The sequence below is a fragment of the Danio aesculapii genome, chromosome 1 (assembly GCF_903798145.1).
Source record: "Danio aesculapii chromosome 1, fDanAes4.1, whole genome shotgun sequence".
Taxonomy (NCBI): Eukaryota; Metazoa; Chordata; class Actinopteri; order Cypriniformes; family Danionidae; genus Danio; species Danio aesculapii.
The window spans coordinates 27,357,517-27,373,299 of NC_079435.1; the positions used below are offsets into that span (position 1 = coordinate 27,357,517).

Sequence of the window (15,783 nt, forward strand, 5' to 3'; positions counted from 1 at the left end):
TTAGGAACAGTCATCCAGAAACATGGTTTTTCCTACCACTGCTATGCTGATGACACCCAGCTATACCTCTCTTTCCACCCTGATGATCCCTCGGTTCCAGCTCGCATTTCAGCCTGCCTGTCAGACATTTCACTCTGGATGAAAGATCATCATCTCCAGCTTAACCTCATGAAAACGGAAATGCTTGAAGTTTCTGCCAACCCGACTCTTCTCCATAACTTTTCAATCCAGATGGATGGAGCAACCATCACTGCATCCAAAATGGTAAAAAGCCTTGGAGTTACGATTGATGACCAACTGAACTTCTCTGACCACATTTCTAGAACTGCTCGATCTTGCAGATTCGCACTCTACAACATCAGAAAGGTCCGACCCTTCCTATCTGAACATACAGCTCAACTCATTGTTCAAGCTCTTGTCCTCTCCAAACTGGACTATTGCAACTCTCTGCTAGCCGGGCTACCAGCTAGTTCTATCAAACCTCTTCAGCTGCTTCAGAACGCAGCAGCACGAGTGGTCTTTGATGAACCCAAAAGAGCACATGTCACTCCGCTACTCACCCGTTTGCACTGGCTGCCAGTTGCTGCCCGCATCAAATTCAAAGCTCTGATGTTTGCTTACAAAGTGACCTCTGGCTTTGCTCCTTCGTATCTGCTCTCACTTCTGCAGATATATGTGCCCTCCAGAAACTTGCGTTCTGTGAATGAACGTCGCCTCGTTGTTCCATCCCAAAGAGGGAAGAAATCACTTTCCCGAACTCTCACACTCAATCTGCCCAGTTGGTGGAATGAACTCCCTAACTACATCAGAACAGCCGAGTCACTTGCTGTCTTCAAGAAACGACTAAAAACGCAACTGTTTAGTCTCCACTTTCCTTCCTAATCTGCAATTGCCTCTCTGGCTATACCACTAACTGTGCCCTCTTTCTCTCTCAAAAAAAAAAAAAAAAAAAAAAAAATTTCTACTAATGTTTTGCCTCTTAGACTTTTACACACCTGAAACTTGTCTATAGCGCTTGTTCACTGCTGCTCTTATAGTTGTGTAAATTGCTTCCTTGTCCTCATTTGTAAGTCGCTTTGGATAAAAGCGTCTGCTAAATGACTAAATGTAAATGTAAATGTAAATACAGCCTATAGACTTCCTCTCCTAAAAACCGTCTTTGTCATAGTAAATAGGTATTTGACTGACTATAATAAAATTATGTTACCATACTTCTTCATATAGCTGTTCTGGTTTTAAGCATAATACTAAAAACACAACAATATTTCAGAACATTATTATATTTTGTAAAAAAAAAGTTTTTATTTCATTTAAACTACTATATTATTTACTATAATTACAACAATCTAATATATTTGACTATATTTTCTACTATATTTATTAAATTAATTATTAATTAAAATAATATAGTATAAAAATGCAAACAACTGACAAAGTGGGTATTTTCACTACTTTAATTAGTTAGTGCTTTTATTTTGAAAGAGACTTTTCAGATTGTGAACAAGAATCTGATGGTCAGCTGCGTACTGACCACTCAGTTTAGCATGTGTGTTATTCTTGCTCACAAAAAGGACAGATGAGAATCAGTTTAGTGAATGAGCAAGTTACAGGCAAAATGATTCAAAAGAGGGTGGCACGGTGACACAGTGGGTAGCACGATTGGTCGCTGAAGCAAGAAGGTCGCTGGTTAGAGCCCAAGCTGGGCCAGTTAGCATTTCTGTGCTGAGTTTGCATGTTCTCCCCGTCTACGTGTGGGTTTCCTCCGGGTGCTCCGGTTTCCCTCACAGTACAAAGACATGCGCTATAGGTGAATTGAATAAGCTAAATAGGCCGTTGTTTATGTGTGTGTAAATGCAAGCGTGTATGGGTGTCTCCCAGTGTTGGGTTGCGGCTGGAAGGGCATCCACTGCTTAAAACATATGCTGGATAAGTTGGCGGTTCATTCCGCTGTGGTGACCCCTGATTGGACTGAGCCAAAAATAAAAATGAATGAAAGAACTCAATATAGGACGTCTCAAAGAACACCAGAGCCACATCGAAGGTTGGCATGACTAACATCAGACAGACACCGGTCAAAAATAGACTCCATGGCAGAACATCATGGCAGAACGATTTGTTAACCAAGAAGAACATGAAAGCTCACCCTCGTGTTTTTTTAGAAGCACTTGGCTGATCCTCAAGCATCCTGGAACAACTTATTATAGAAAGATGAATCAAACGACCTTGTTAGAAATCGAATAACACATTTTATAATAACCATCCCTTTCTCTAAGACATGTTTCTGAAAAAGGAAAAGCTGAAATTGAATACTTTAATAGCTACAAAACCAAGCAACAAACATCATTTGCTTTCAATTTCAGAGAAATATATATGATTTGGGTGGCAAAAATCACTTTTACAAAACAATACATTTTTTTTTGCTTTTTGTCAGGATTAGTTTAATTTGCTCACCTCACATTTTTGTGAAAATATTTCAAATGAACTCAAACACCTATTTATTTGTTAATTATTATTGCTTTTAATTGTATATTGTAGGGCTTAGTGTTAGTGTTTTTGGGTAAGTGATTTTGGTGAGTGGTTTAGGTTTGGGTTGCAATATATATATATATATATATATATATATATATATATATATATATATATATATATATATATATATATATATATATATATATATATATATATATATATATATATACGGAATATATACGAATATATAATATTACAAAATTACTTTTTTTCAAGATTAAATATTTCATCATTTAACATTAAATGTAAGGACACAGGGATAGTAGGAAAGTGCACCTGATCAGCAAAGATGAATACAAAGAGTATTTTTGGTTTTCTTTATGGAGGCATAAAGTATACAGATACAGAAATCCAATAATCAAATAAAATAACACTGTATAGACTTTGTTGTATAAATAGTTCAATAAAATATATCTTGGTTAAAGCTACAAACTTTTTTGTGCTCAAATGGGTTTAAATGCACTTAAATTCTTAAAACACATCTTTCAATCTATTAGTTTTACACAAATCACGTCTTCTAAACTGTGGTTCCTGGTTAATCATAATTCCAGCTCAAAATTGCAGATCCTGCGATGTGACTATTGCAGATTTGCACATTGTGATATCAAATATGAGACGATATATTGTGCGGCCTATACTGAACACCATTGAAGACAGTACGTGAATTGAGATGCAAAACAGAGGGAAAGTCAGAAATTCAATAGTCTGCCTCAGACGTCACACAGACTGACTGCTGGCTGAACATCTGATGCATACGGAACAAAATTGGAAACACTTCATTTTTAAAGTCATCATCTAATTGGATGAATTCTACAGGAATTTGAAGTGTGTGCCGCATTATAGGCCTGGAAAATAATTTGTCATCATATGGAGCCTTCTCAAATAGAAAAAGAAACCAGCAGTCATGCATTGTAACTTGTGCTTCAACTTTGAAAAATTGTGCTTATATACACCAAGAAATTTTGTTTTAGTCTAATACAGAGGTGCCCAAACTCAGTCCTGAAGGGCAGGTGTCCTGCAAAGTTAAGCTGCGATTACACTAGAGTTTGTGTGTACGAAAAGGGGCGGGATTAAACAAGATTATTAGACATTAAAAAAAGCGAGTGATTGCTCCAAGTTTTAAATTTCTGTCAAGAGAGGTCATGTTTTGATCCTCAATTGGTCTCACGCAATCAATGATGCGATTTTGCAGGTCAGAGTTTGAACTGACCTTGCGTATCCGGTCTGACGCATTCGCGCGTGTATGAATGGAAGTCTATGGGGAGAAAAGTCCAGTGTGACTGCAGCTTGAAGCTCCAACCTCAATCAAACACACCTGGGCTAGCTAATCAAGCTCTTACAAGGCTTTCTAGAAACATCCTTGCAGGTGTGTTGAGGTAAGTTAGACCTAAAATCTGCAGGACATCAGCCCTCCAGTACAGAGTTTGGGCACCCCTGGTCTAATAGATGTCTAAATAGACTTCATGGCTAAAACAAGGCTAAATGTTGGCTGACTGTGAAAATCCAGTGGGCAAAATAAGTACACATAAAACCCAAACAATGCAAACATTAAAATAAAATGTAAAAGAAAAATCTGAAAAATGAGTTGTGTAATGAGAATTGAATGACATAAGAAGAAAGTACTGAACTACTGAAACGTATTTAATACTTTATACAAAAGGTTTTTATGGTGATTGTAGCTTAAAGACAACTCTCATATGGAGAATAAGGTCACAAGAATTGCTCAGGTGTGAGTTTTTCACTGTGTAAAAATCTTGTTCTCTGGGTCTATCAAATCTGATCTTTAATTTGGATTTTATATTGGATCAAGTCAGGTGGTTGGGTGGACCATTCTACACTTGATTTTTTTTCTCTGATAGCATTGTCTTGCTGTAATTTCCACCCTGGTTTCATCTTCATCATCCTGATAATGTAGATTTTGAATCAGCTAATATTAATTTACATTGATGATGGGCAGAGGGTTGCTAAAGAACTACTGAGAGATTTCAACTGTTGTCTGGGTTTTCATTGCCATCTACACCTCACTTTCTTTATGCGTTCAATATTTTTTCCCTGCGTCATTTCATTTTATAATGCACAAATTAACAAATTTGTAAACTAATTAGATTTGTTTTCTTTGCATATATAAATTTCTTTGGTTTTTACCAACATCTGGGCAAAATTTCAAGTGAATGGCACCTTTAGGCATATGTTTTCTGAGAAAAATGTGACGTGTTCAGTGCTTATTTTCCCCGCTGTATATTACACAGACTTCACATGTGCAGTCGTTTATTGCAGTCTATTTGACTAAATAAATCTCATCAGCATCTAACCAAATAGTCTAACCAAAATGGACTATTGTTCGATGCTTATTAGATTTATTTAGACAGCCCACATTTTTGTTTTAGCTCAGAATTATTGTTTTTTAATTTCTATTACATGTCTATTAAATGCACAGATACTTGTGAAATGCTGTGTTTTTAAAAAGACTACATGCAGCATAGACTCCATAAAATACATATAAAATACAAAAAACACAATTTACTATCCCTCAAGTGGTTCCTAATCATTACCAGTTTCTTTGTTCTGTTGAACACAAAAGGAGATATTTTGAAGAAAGCTGAAAACTTTCTTTGACGAAAGAAAGCTACTTTTATAGTAGAAAAACAAATACTAGGGAAGTAAATGCTTATACATTTCCAGTTTACTTTAAAATATATTTTTGTTCAACAGAAGATAGAAAACCAAACAGGTTTGGAATAATAAAAAGTGAGTATGTTATGACCAAATTTTCATTTTTGGGTAAACTGTCACTGATTAAGCAGTCCTTAGGAAGTCTCCAGTCTAGAGTCCAGACCTACTGTCATAAGTCTGAAGACTAGGCACTTGATGGCCATTTATTACACTAAAAAATGACACAAAATCATAGTTCTCAAAATCAATTCCTGGAGGGCTGCAGCTCTGCATAGTTTAGCTCCAACCAGCTCCAACTCACACCTGCTTAATAGTTTCTAGTAGTCTTGAACACCTTGATTAGTTGGATTAGCTATGTTTGATTAGGGTTGGAGTGATTTCGGCTTAGTCAGAAATTGCATACTTTCATACTATACAGTACGCTAAAAACAGTATGTGCGCAGAGTGGTCTGTCCGAATTCTTAGAATTTGAAAAACAGTATGCGAGAAGTACACAAGTGACTTACTACTTCCGGTGAGATTCTGAAGTGTGCATCCCATGATGCCCTGTGAGAGAATTCATGTATGGGAGTGAAGTGATGCAACTCACGGGGGTAGGTCAAATGATCATGACAAAATGGTAGATATAGTATGTCGAAGTCCCATTCATACTATTCACATTCATACTGTATAGAATGTACTTTTTCTAACAGTCGAGTAGTACATTTAAATTTACATGCAATACCTACTGAGTAGTAGGCGATTTCGGTCACAGCCTATGAAGAACTGTGGCCCTCCAGGAATCCAGTTTGAAACCTATGCTCTAAATTGTAATCTCTCAATACTGGGTCAAATATGGACAACCCCAACCATTAAGTTAAAAAAATATAGGATTAAAATTAAAATACGACAAGAATTCAACCTCTGTCACAATAAATTCATCTTGAATTTGTCAGTTAATATGATAGAAAACATACAGAGTGTAATAGATTATGATCGACCATAAATAAGTTAGCAAATGTTAGTATTACAATATTTACATAACTATTGATAGATTTGCCAGCCTCATTTTTCCTCAACAACAAAATAGTCTCCTGATGTTGTCAACCAGGTTAATGCAAACCAGAACTTTTTTATTTTTTTCCCCAGACTCCCTGCAGAATCTTCTTCAGTTCCTGTTGGCTCTTAGATGATTGTACGAGGAATCTTTGTTTACAACATGTCACAAGCTATGTTTCCATCAAAAAATGTGAATTAGATTTATGCGCAAAACTGAAATATCGCATAAAAGATGTGCGTTTCCATTCAATGAGTCAAAGAGAACAAAATAGTTATTTCCTGATTAACTGGCGCCAAATATCAACATTAAAAACAAAATTTGCTGCGGTAGTGTCACAATAACCAACTAATCCTTACAGATCGCTGGTAAACTCACAGATCACATAGAACTACAAATTTGCCTGTATATGGACTTCAAGATCCAGTCATGCACCAAACACTCACACCTGTTCCAGTTTCCAACTGATTGCTAACACACAGCTGAAGCGGTTTAGAACTTTTTATCCGTGCTGTTAACATTACGACGCGGTTTCTTTTGGCTTGTCTCGCCTTGTTTGTTTGTTTGTTTATGTTGTCTGCTTCCTGCCTGTATTAACCACTCGCATGTTATTTGACTACAACTCTGGATTTCCTGTGTACATCTGTAAGCCCCTGTGTTGACCATTGCTTGCCTGACCATTTCTCATAATAAATCCTGCATTTGGACGCAACCCCGTTGTCAGCGTCCACTTCACATTACAGGTAGGAGAAGCAATGAGAATCTTTTCGGTATTAAAAAAATGAACTGCACCTTAGAAGACAAAAGTTTATCCTACTCAGTTATGCGCATATATTTTTATGCACAATTTTAAAATTGATGTTCATCTTGGCGCTTCGATTTTTATGAAGGTGGATGTAAAAGTAGCTAACGTTTACTTTACTTTGCTATCCTCACTAACATAAATAAACTGGTAAAATATATACCTGGTGTCTGAATATTTTTTTTTTATTTGAATACTATACAAGCACATCTTAGTCTACATCTACGATAAAGCATGTGCCATTATGGCAGCCTCCAAAATCACATCCCTCATCTGACACAGACACTTTGTGAAAAGCGTTTTGATGGGTTTTAAACACTTCGTCACTCAGAAATCACATTGCAGATCCGGAGCTGCGGCAGCTGCGTAGAGAACGAGACAAGCGGAGGATGGGTGGAAAACAGCCTAGGGAACATAACTGTCCGCCCATCCAGAGTGACTGAATCCATAACGTGTTGACAGGGTGTATTGCCGCCTGCCACGGCTCAGCTCTGCACGTCTGCCTTGTGTTGTCAGGGCAGGAGAGGGGAGAGCGGATCAGTGTGGGACGAGTGTGTCTGCCAGCAGCGCTCTGCCCTGAATCAGTCACTCACCACTATCTCTCCAAGACGGACACTATCTCTGGAGCCGCAGAGTAAAGGGTCAGCATGACCCCATGATGAGCTTGTCCGGTGCCATTTTGGGGGGTTCAGTTCAATTGAGCAAATGTACATTCAACTAACACTATCTGTAAATTTTATTCATTCAGGGATACACAGGAAGCTTTATTGGTCAGGTTGGGAAATGCTAAAGATTTTTGCTTCCTTTGTTTATTGATATACTATCATTCAAAACTAATTTATATGTTTATCTGATTCAATAAACAGTGCCTGTGAAATCAAAAAGTTTTGGTGCCCAAACTTTTTTTCTATACAGGGCCAAAAAGCAAACTTGATTGAGGGATGTGGGCCAATAAATATAATATATATTGAAGTTAGAATTAGCCCCCCTTTTAATTTATTTTTCTTTTTTAAATATTTCCAAAATGATGATTAACAGAGCAAGGAAATGTTCACAGTATGTCTGATAATATTTTTTTCTCCTGGAGAAAGTCTTATTTGTTTTATTTTCGGCTAGAATAAAAGCCGTTAAATTTTTTTTTTTTTTATCCATTTTAAGGTCAAAATTACTAGCCCCTTTAAGCAAATTTTCTAGTCTACAGAACAAACCATTGTTATACAATAACTTGCCTAATTACCCTAACCTGCCTAGTTAACCTAGTTAAGCCTTTATATGCCACTTTAAGCTGTATAGAAATGTTTTGAAAAATATCTAGTCAAATATTATTTACTGTCATCATGGCAAAGATAAAAATAAATCCATTATTAGAGATGAGTTATTAAAATTATTATATTTAGAAATGTGTTGAAAAAATCTGCTCTCCGTTAAACAGAAATTGGGGAAAAAATAAACAGGGGAGCTAATAATTCTAACTGTATGTATATATATATATATATATATATATATATATATATATATATATATATATATATATATATATATATATATATATATATATATATATATATATATATATATATATATATATATACACCAAATCCATATATATTAAATTTGTCATGGGAAATTTCCTAATTAGTTTGTTAGAATTTAAAAACATCTATAAAACATTGCTTTAAATCATAACAATTAATGCAGTATCATTTGTAACATTTAATAATGAACTTACTTCAGTAAAAACATAAACAATCCTATTTATAACACAATGGAATTCGATGTGAAAAACACTAGTCGAGCTGCTCCAGAGTTTACCTGGATTTTCTCGCAGATATCTTATGCATTGTCTGTCAAGTGACAGTATTTACATTTTAAAAGTCTGATTCATTTACAACTTTTAATTGAATCATTTAACTTCTGTTGGCTTTTTTGTAGCTTAGCAATAAAACAAATAAACAAAATGTTACTTTAATTTCGAAATGCCAAACTCTGTCAAATGAATTTGCCCCATCCACCTCCCCATTATTCTCCCTCTCTTTTCAGATGGGATGGTGGGTCAAATCAAAGGTTAACATGGGCCAACTTTGGGCCGCGGGCCCTAGTTTGGGCATCTCTTGTCTTTAGGATATCTACAAGCTACAAAATAGTGACTAAAGTTTGCAGTTTGTCTCCTCCATCTATATGGATTTTTTAATGTCACCTCATACTTCAGTTTCTCATCAAACAATCTGACATGTCCTGCCCCACTTCAAGAAGCTATTGCTATATGTGCTTGACAAAAATCACAGCAGAATGAACTGCTAACTATTCCAGCAAATGTTTTACATAGGTTCAACTTAATGTTTTACCTTCCAGCTGCAACCAAGTACTGGGAAACACGTAAACACTCTCACATTCACACACACACACACACAATTCACCTAGTGGATGTATTTAAACTGTGGGGAAAACTGGAGCACCTGGAGGAAATCCACGCAAACATGGGGAGAACATGCAAACTCCACAGAAAAGCCAACTGGCTCGGTTGGGACCCGAATCAGCAACCTTCTTGCTGTGGGGCGACAGTATAATTTAAAATGTATTTAAAATATGTTAGCAAAGAAGTATCTATAGCAGTGAATGTATGATTGTTTAAAAATATTATATTATGCTAATTGGTCGCTTCAAGTTTTTTAAATATTTTCAATGTTAAAATTAGTTTCAGTTTGATATTTTTTGTGGAATATTTAATAATTCCTTACATTTACATATCGATTTTCTGGACACTCAAAGTGATTTACACATTGGGGGAATCTCCTGATCCACCACCTGTGTGCTGCATCTACCTGGATGACATGACGGCAGCCAAATTGTGCCAGACTGCACACCACACAACAGCTGATTTGTGTAGAGGAGACGGGAGTGATGAAGCCAATTATGGTATGGGGATGGTTAGGGGGCCATGATGGACTAGAGGCCAGTGGGCAAATTTGGCCAGGATGCCAAGGTTAAACCCCTACTCTTTTTCAAAGGACATCCTGGGATTTTTAAGACCACAAAGAGACAGGACCTTGATTTAACATCTCACCCAAAAGACAGCATAGTATAGAGTATAGAGTCACCATCAATATACTGGGGGGTTAGGACCCACATAGATCACGGCCCCCTACTGGCCTCACTAACACCACTTCCAGCAGCAACCTAGCTTTCCAATATGATCTCCCATCCAGGTACTGACCAGTATTTAGCTGAAGCTTATTTAGGAATAAACTCCAACAACAAAATGTTTAAAATAATCACAAACCAAAGATATGTTTTAAATGCTTTAAAACACATATCATACACACACATCTCATATTCTGTTTGCAGATGTCATATTTAAAACAAAACAAGAATTAAGATTAATCAATTAATTAGCATTTCCCTTAAAGGGATAGTTTACCTAAAATTGAAAATTAACTTACTATTTACTCACCCTCAAGTGGTTCCAAATCAGTTTCTTAAAACTCAGACATAAAAGAAGATATTTTGAAGAATGCTTAAAACCTGTAACCACTGACTTCCAGTGTATACGTTTTTCCTACTAAAAAAGTCAACGGTTTTCAGCTTTCTTTAAAATATCTTCTTATGTATTCAACAAAATACCCATAAAGGTTTGTAACCACTTGAGGGTGAGTACATTTTCATTTTTGGGTGAACTATGCCTTCAATTCACAGATAACTCCCCAGGTTCATACTGTGTGATTATAGTCATAGCGTTCACTTAATCACAGCTTTCTGTTATTAATGACTTCCAAATGCCCAAAATACTAAGGTAAGTCACTGCTCATTCAGGTGACAGACAATGGAGTATGCATTTCGCATTTTCTATAGAGCATGCTTTTTGCAACTTTTTCCATAGTAAATCAGTTCATAGACAACCTGAATCTTGTGCGCTAATATTTTTGACATGAATTAATCAGTAAAGTCTTGCGCAAGAAGTCCTGTCTCACATGTAATCTCACATTATTTCCTTACCACATCCTGTTTCGAAAAAACTAGTAAGGGATCTTGCTGGTTGTTCCCATTGAGATGTTATTTGCCGCTAAAGTGTGCACACAACAGAAATAAGACTACATTATGTTACATTACACTTATTCCTTGTGGTTTATTTGGACCAATCCAAACAAGAAATGTGTACAGTTGTTCCACTTCTGTGGTGCATACCAGGGTTTGCGGCATTCACAGTAATTCCAATTAACTGTTTAGTTAGAACAAGTGCAGCAGCACCAGAGTGTTCTAACCAAACAAACACTACCAAGTGTGAACACACACTTAAATGGTACCCCAGACAGTTGTGCAATGCGAGAACAACTGCAATCTAAAACTACACTGGAGCAAACTCTGCAAAGGGAAGCAGACAAAATTTCTATTATTCAAATTTCTAATAAATAATAGTGAGTAATACATGCAGCATTTTTACATATCCTCAGCAGAAGTGCACACAGGACCAGTGATTGAGGCATAGTTTACCTAAAAATGTAAATTCTGTCACCATTTACTTGTTTTAAACTTTTATGTGTTTCTTTCTTCTGTTAAACAAAATAAGACATTTAGAAAAATGATGGAAACCCGTAATCATTGACTTGCTTATAGTATTTGTTTTTCCTACGGTGGAAGTAAATGGTTATAGATTTTCAGCTTTCTTCAAAATATACTGATTTATGTAAACATAATAAGGAAATTCCTAAAGGTTCGGAACCACTTGAGGGGGGAATAAATTGTGAGTACATTTTCATTTTTGGTTGAACTGTACCTTTAATAAAGACTAATTTAAAAGCCTTTGATTTGCTACTTTCATGATTTGTTAATCGGGATGTCAATATTCATAGTTTTAAATTCTCTTTTTTAAAATTAATTGAATTAAAATTCCAAATGTAAATTTTATTTACATAGTGATCAAGGCCAGCAAAGCATTAACATTATCAAAATCAATAATTTATTTTTATTTTTCCATGAATGTTTATTGCATTTATTTCTAGTAGTCTGTTCTCTTCATTTCATGTTTTTTTCTTGTGATTGTGCTGCTTCTAGTAATGTATGTTTATTTTAGAGTTTTTAACTAATCAAATTTCAGCAATTATATAGCCAGGGTCAAAGAAATTTGTGGTATAAACTAAACGGCAATGAAACAAGCAAATTTCAAGTTGGCAGTGAGGCCATCTAGAAGGTAAATGATAGCTTTAGCATTTTCTCGTCCTTTGACTGGATGGTCAGAGCTACATTAGCAATCAGCATCACTGTAAATATATACAGTGTGTTCTAATTGTTATTGAGCATTCAGTAAGTGAAGAGCAGGGGGTAGAGGCTGTGGCATCCTTGCAGTTCCCCTATGCCTAGTAAGGTACTCTTTTCAAGTAGACTGTACATAGTGAGACACTGATTAGCTTGTTCAGGCGAGTTTAATTAGGGTTGGAGCTAAAATCTGCAGGACATCGGTCATCCACGTCAGATTTTTGTGACACCACCATTAGAATATGGTTAACTTTTAATTTTTTTACTTTTTGTAATCGCTGTCTGTGTTGTATTCTGAAGATATTTGCAAGATATAAAGTCACGCTGAAATTTCTGTAAGAATTTCATTTTCCAGAGTCAAGCTGTATTAACTGGTCTTTTCCTTCAGCTGCAGCACCCTCAGACCGGCAGGGAGACTTTGCCTTAAAATTGACAGTCAATTTAAAACACATTAATAAATGAAAAAAATAATAATGTTTATACTTTAATACACTCTTCTCCATCGTCCTGTATAAATCATTTTAATATGTCACTTGCTCACTTTCCCAGTAGAGCTGTGCTAACTAGTTCTCTTGCATAGTTCTCTGGCGGTGTCATGGTGGCGCAGTGGGTAGCATGATCGCCTCACAGCAAGAAGGTCGCTGGTTTGAATCCCCGCTAGGTCAGTTGGCATTTCTGTGTGGAGTTTGCATGTTCTCCCCATGTTCGTGTGGGTTTCCTCCGGGTGCTCCAGTTTCCCCCACAAGTCCAAAGACATGCGCTATAGGTGAACTGGGTAAGCTAAAATTGTCCATAGTGTATGAGAGTGAATAAGTGCGTATGGGTGCACATGCTGGATAAGTTGCAGGTTAATTCCACTGTGGTGACCCCTGATAAAGGGACTAAGCCGAAAAGAGAATAAACAAATGAGTGAGTTCTCTGGCAGACAGGCAGAAAGACCGATGAAGATGATATAGTATACGAGTAAGCTATGTTAAACAGTTCGGTCACCTTTAAAATACATGCAATCACCCTATTTGGCTTATACCAATGTTATCTGTAAGAAATGAATATTTTTAAGTTTATAAATGTTGGTAAAACATCTGGTGAACTATTATTAACACTTTAGCTATCATGATGTGTTCAAAATTACCTCACCATTTACTCCTACTTGTATCATTTTAAAACTTTATGGGGTTCTTTCTTCTGTTAAACACAAAAGAAGATGTTTTGCAATATGTTGGTTGATGGTATCCATAATAAAAAAAAAAAATACTAAGGAAGTCAATGCGTAAAATTAACCAGCATTCGTCAAAACAAATTGTTTTGTGTTTGACAAAACAATATCATAATAAAAAAGGAAACGATGACAGAAATTTCATTTTTGGGTGAATTATCCCTTTAATTGGGTTTCTTACTTTGGTAATAGCATTCATTCTTGCAACATGAATTTGTCACCTTAGAATTATAAGCTTCTATCTGCGTTCTAAATGATTTTGAGATATTGAGCTTCAAATTTTTTGCATTCCATATAGCAAACAGTATGTGTGAAACATTTGTTTTTTTAAATAAAAAGTCTTAAAATGTAAACAACTTTAAAAAACAATAAAAACAACCCATAATGTAAATAAATTGTCAATGATAATATGTCAATAATTCAGTTTTGACAAAAATGTCAGATAGAACCTTATAAGACGAAATGTCTCACTGTGTGTGATGCAATGACTGCAATTATCTGTAATACTTAGGCTATGGCCTCTATTGCTGTGATGTCATTATGATGGTATTAGCCTGACACAGCATTCACATAACATTTAAATAATCTTACTTCCTAATGATCAGAAGCATGTGCCATAATGATACAAAACATTTCTGGCATATTTAGTGCAAATTATTGTGGCACACTGGCGGTTCATTCCGCTGTGGTGACCTCAGATTAATAAAGCAACTAAGCTGAAAAGAAAATGAATAAATGAATGTTGTGGCAAACTTACATGTTCAAGTATAACCTTGTTGATGCCCCAATTGCTTATAAAGCAGCAGCATCAGCACATCATTCAATTTTAATAAGCCAGACATGGCAACATTCAGACTGTCCAAAAAAAATGTAAAATAAAAACAGCTGTAAACAAGATAAATAAGACAGCTGCTTGACTTTGAAGTTCTCATAGAGCATTCTGAGTCCATTATAATTGCATGTCTTATCTTTGTCAGCGCAGTCTATCTTGTTTTACTAAATCAACTCCTCTGTTTAACTGGATGCAATGTCTTATCCTCATTAGGTGATTGTAACCATCTAAAAAGTGATCAAGTGTCATTATTAGACTGGCTTAGAGACGTACAATGACAGATCACACTGAGCGTAAAGCCTCACACACATTCGAACGCAAAAAGACCTCCAGCCAAGCCTTTGCTTGTTTTGAAAGCCTCGTTTCTTGTTAGCACATCAGACATCTTCGCCTCTAAACCAAGACCAATTTCGAAACTGGCATTTAAGGTTATGGTTTTACACAAACTGACCCTAGATAAGGGCAGAAGGACAGATTCCCTCCAGTGCGTTATTTCACAACTTCAATAGCCCAGTGATGAAAGCTAAGAGTGAAAACTGATGGGCCTGTTCTCGCCTAGCAGTTGAAAATCCACATGGGGGGGAGGGGTGGATACCGCAGGGAAGTGAGCGAGCCTTCATCCCAACTGCAGCTCTCAATATCCTATCTGCATTACAATGAGGTTACGGTTCTTCAGCGAACGCAATCATCAAACATTACTCTCTTGGTATTCTTCTGCTTGCTCTCACACACATTCTTCCAGTAAACAGACCAGTCCAAACACGCCGAGAAAAATGAGCCTGTTTTGCTGCTAGTTAACTGGTATCAGGTCATTGCGGAGTAAATCATCACCTCAAGGAGAACGTAAAGGTCAGGATCACTGATGGAGGAGGATGTAGACGTGACGGTGCTTGGGAATTCACACAGCCTTTTTTTTCACACTGAATATGTAGCTTTGAAAGAATTTTACCTTTTCCCTGATTCAACTCTTCTTGAATCTTCTTCACTGCTGCCAGACCCTCCTCTTCTTCATTTCCAGCTAAAAAAAAGACAACAAAAGAGAGGGAAGGGTGGGGTTAAATACAATTATAGCAATATCAGGTTCTCAGCCAATCTAAAAAGTAAAATTTTAAGCCTATATTCATTCATTCATTTTCATTTTGGCTTAGTCCCTTTATTAATTAGGGGTCGCCACAGCAGAATGAACAAAATTATCCAGCATATGTTTTATGCAGCGGATGCCCTTCCAGCTGCAACCTATCACTGGGAAACACCCATACACACTCAATCACAAACATACACTACGGACAACTTAGCTTAGCCAATTCACCGATACCACGTCTTTGGACTTTTGGGAGAAACCGGAGCTACGCCTGTATAACATTTGTTTAAATGCAAAAATAACATACTTTCACATTACTTTCCTTAATAAGAACTAGGGATGTGCAATTTGGGGAAAATATCTA

The 15,783-nt window shown here is 36.3% G+C and overlaps 1 protein-coding gene across 2 annotated transcripts in view; it reads right to left on the bottom strand.

Moving 5' to 3' along the window:
- Nucleotides 1-15,783, bottom strand: part of dhrsx (dehydrogenase/reductase (SDR family) X-linked) — a 107,559-nt gene that overhangs the window by 71,786 nt on the left and 19,990 nt on the right. For both annotated transcript variants that reach the window (XM_056458247.1, XM_056458237.1), the window contains exon 3: nucleotides 15,288-15,356. In XM_056458247.1, coding sequence (XP_056314222.1) covers nucleotides 15,288-15,356 — 69 coding nt within the window. The remainder of the gene's footprint in view (nucleotides 1-15,287; nucleotides 15,357-15,783) is intronic.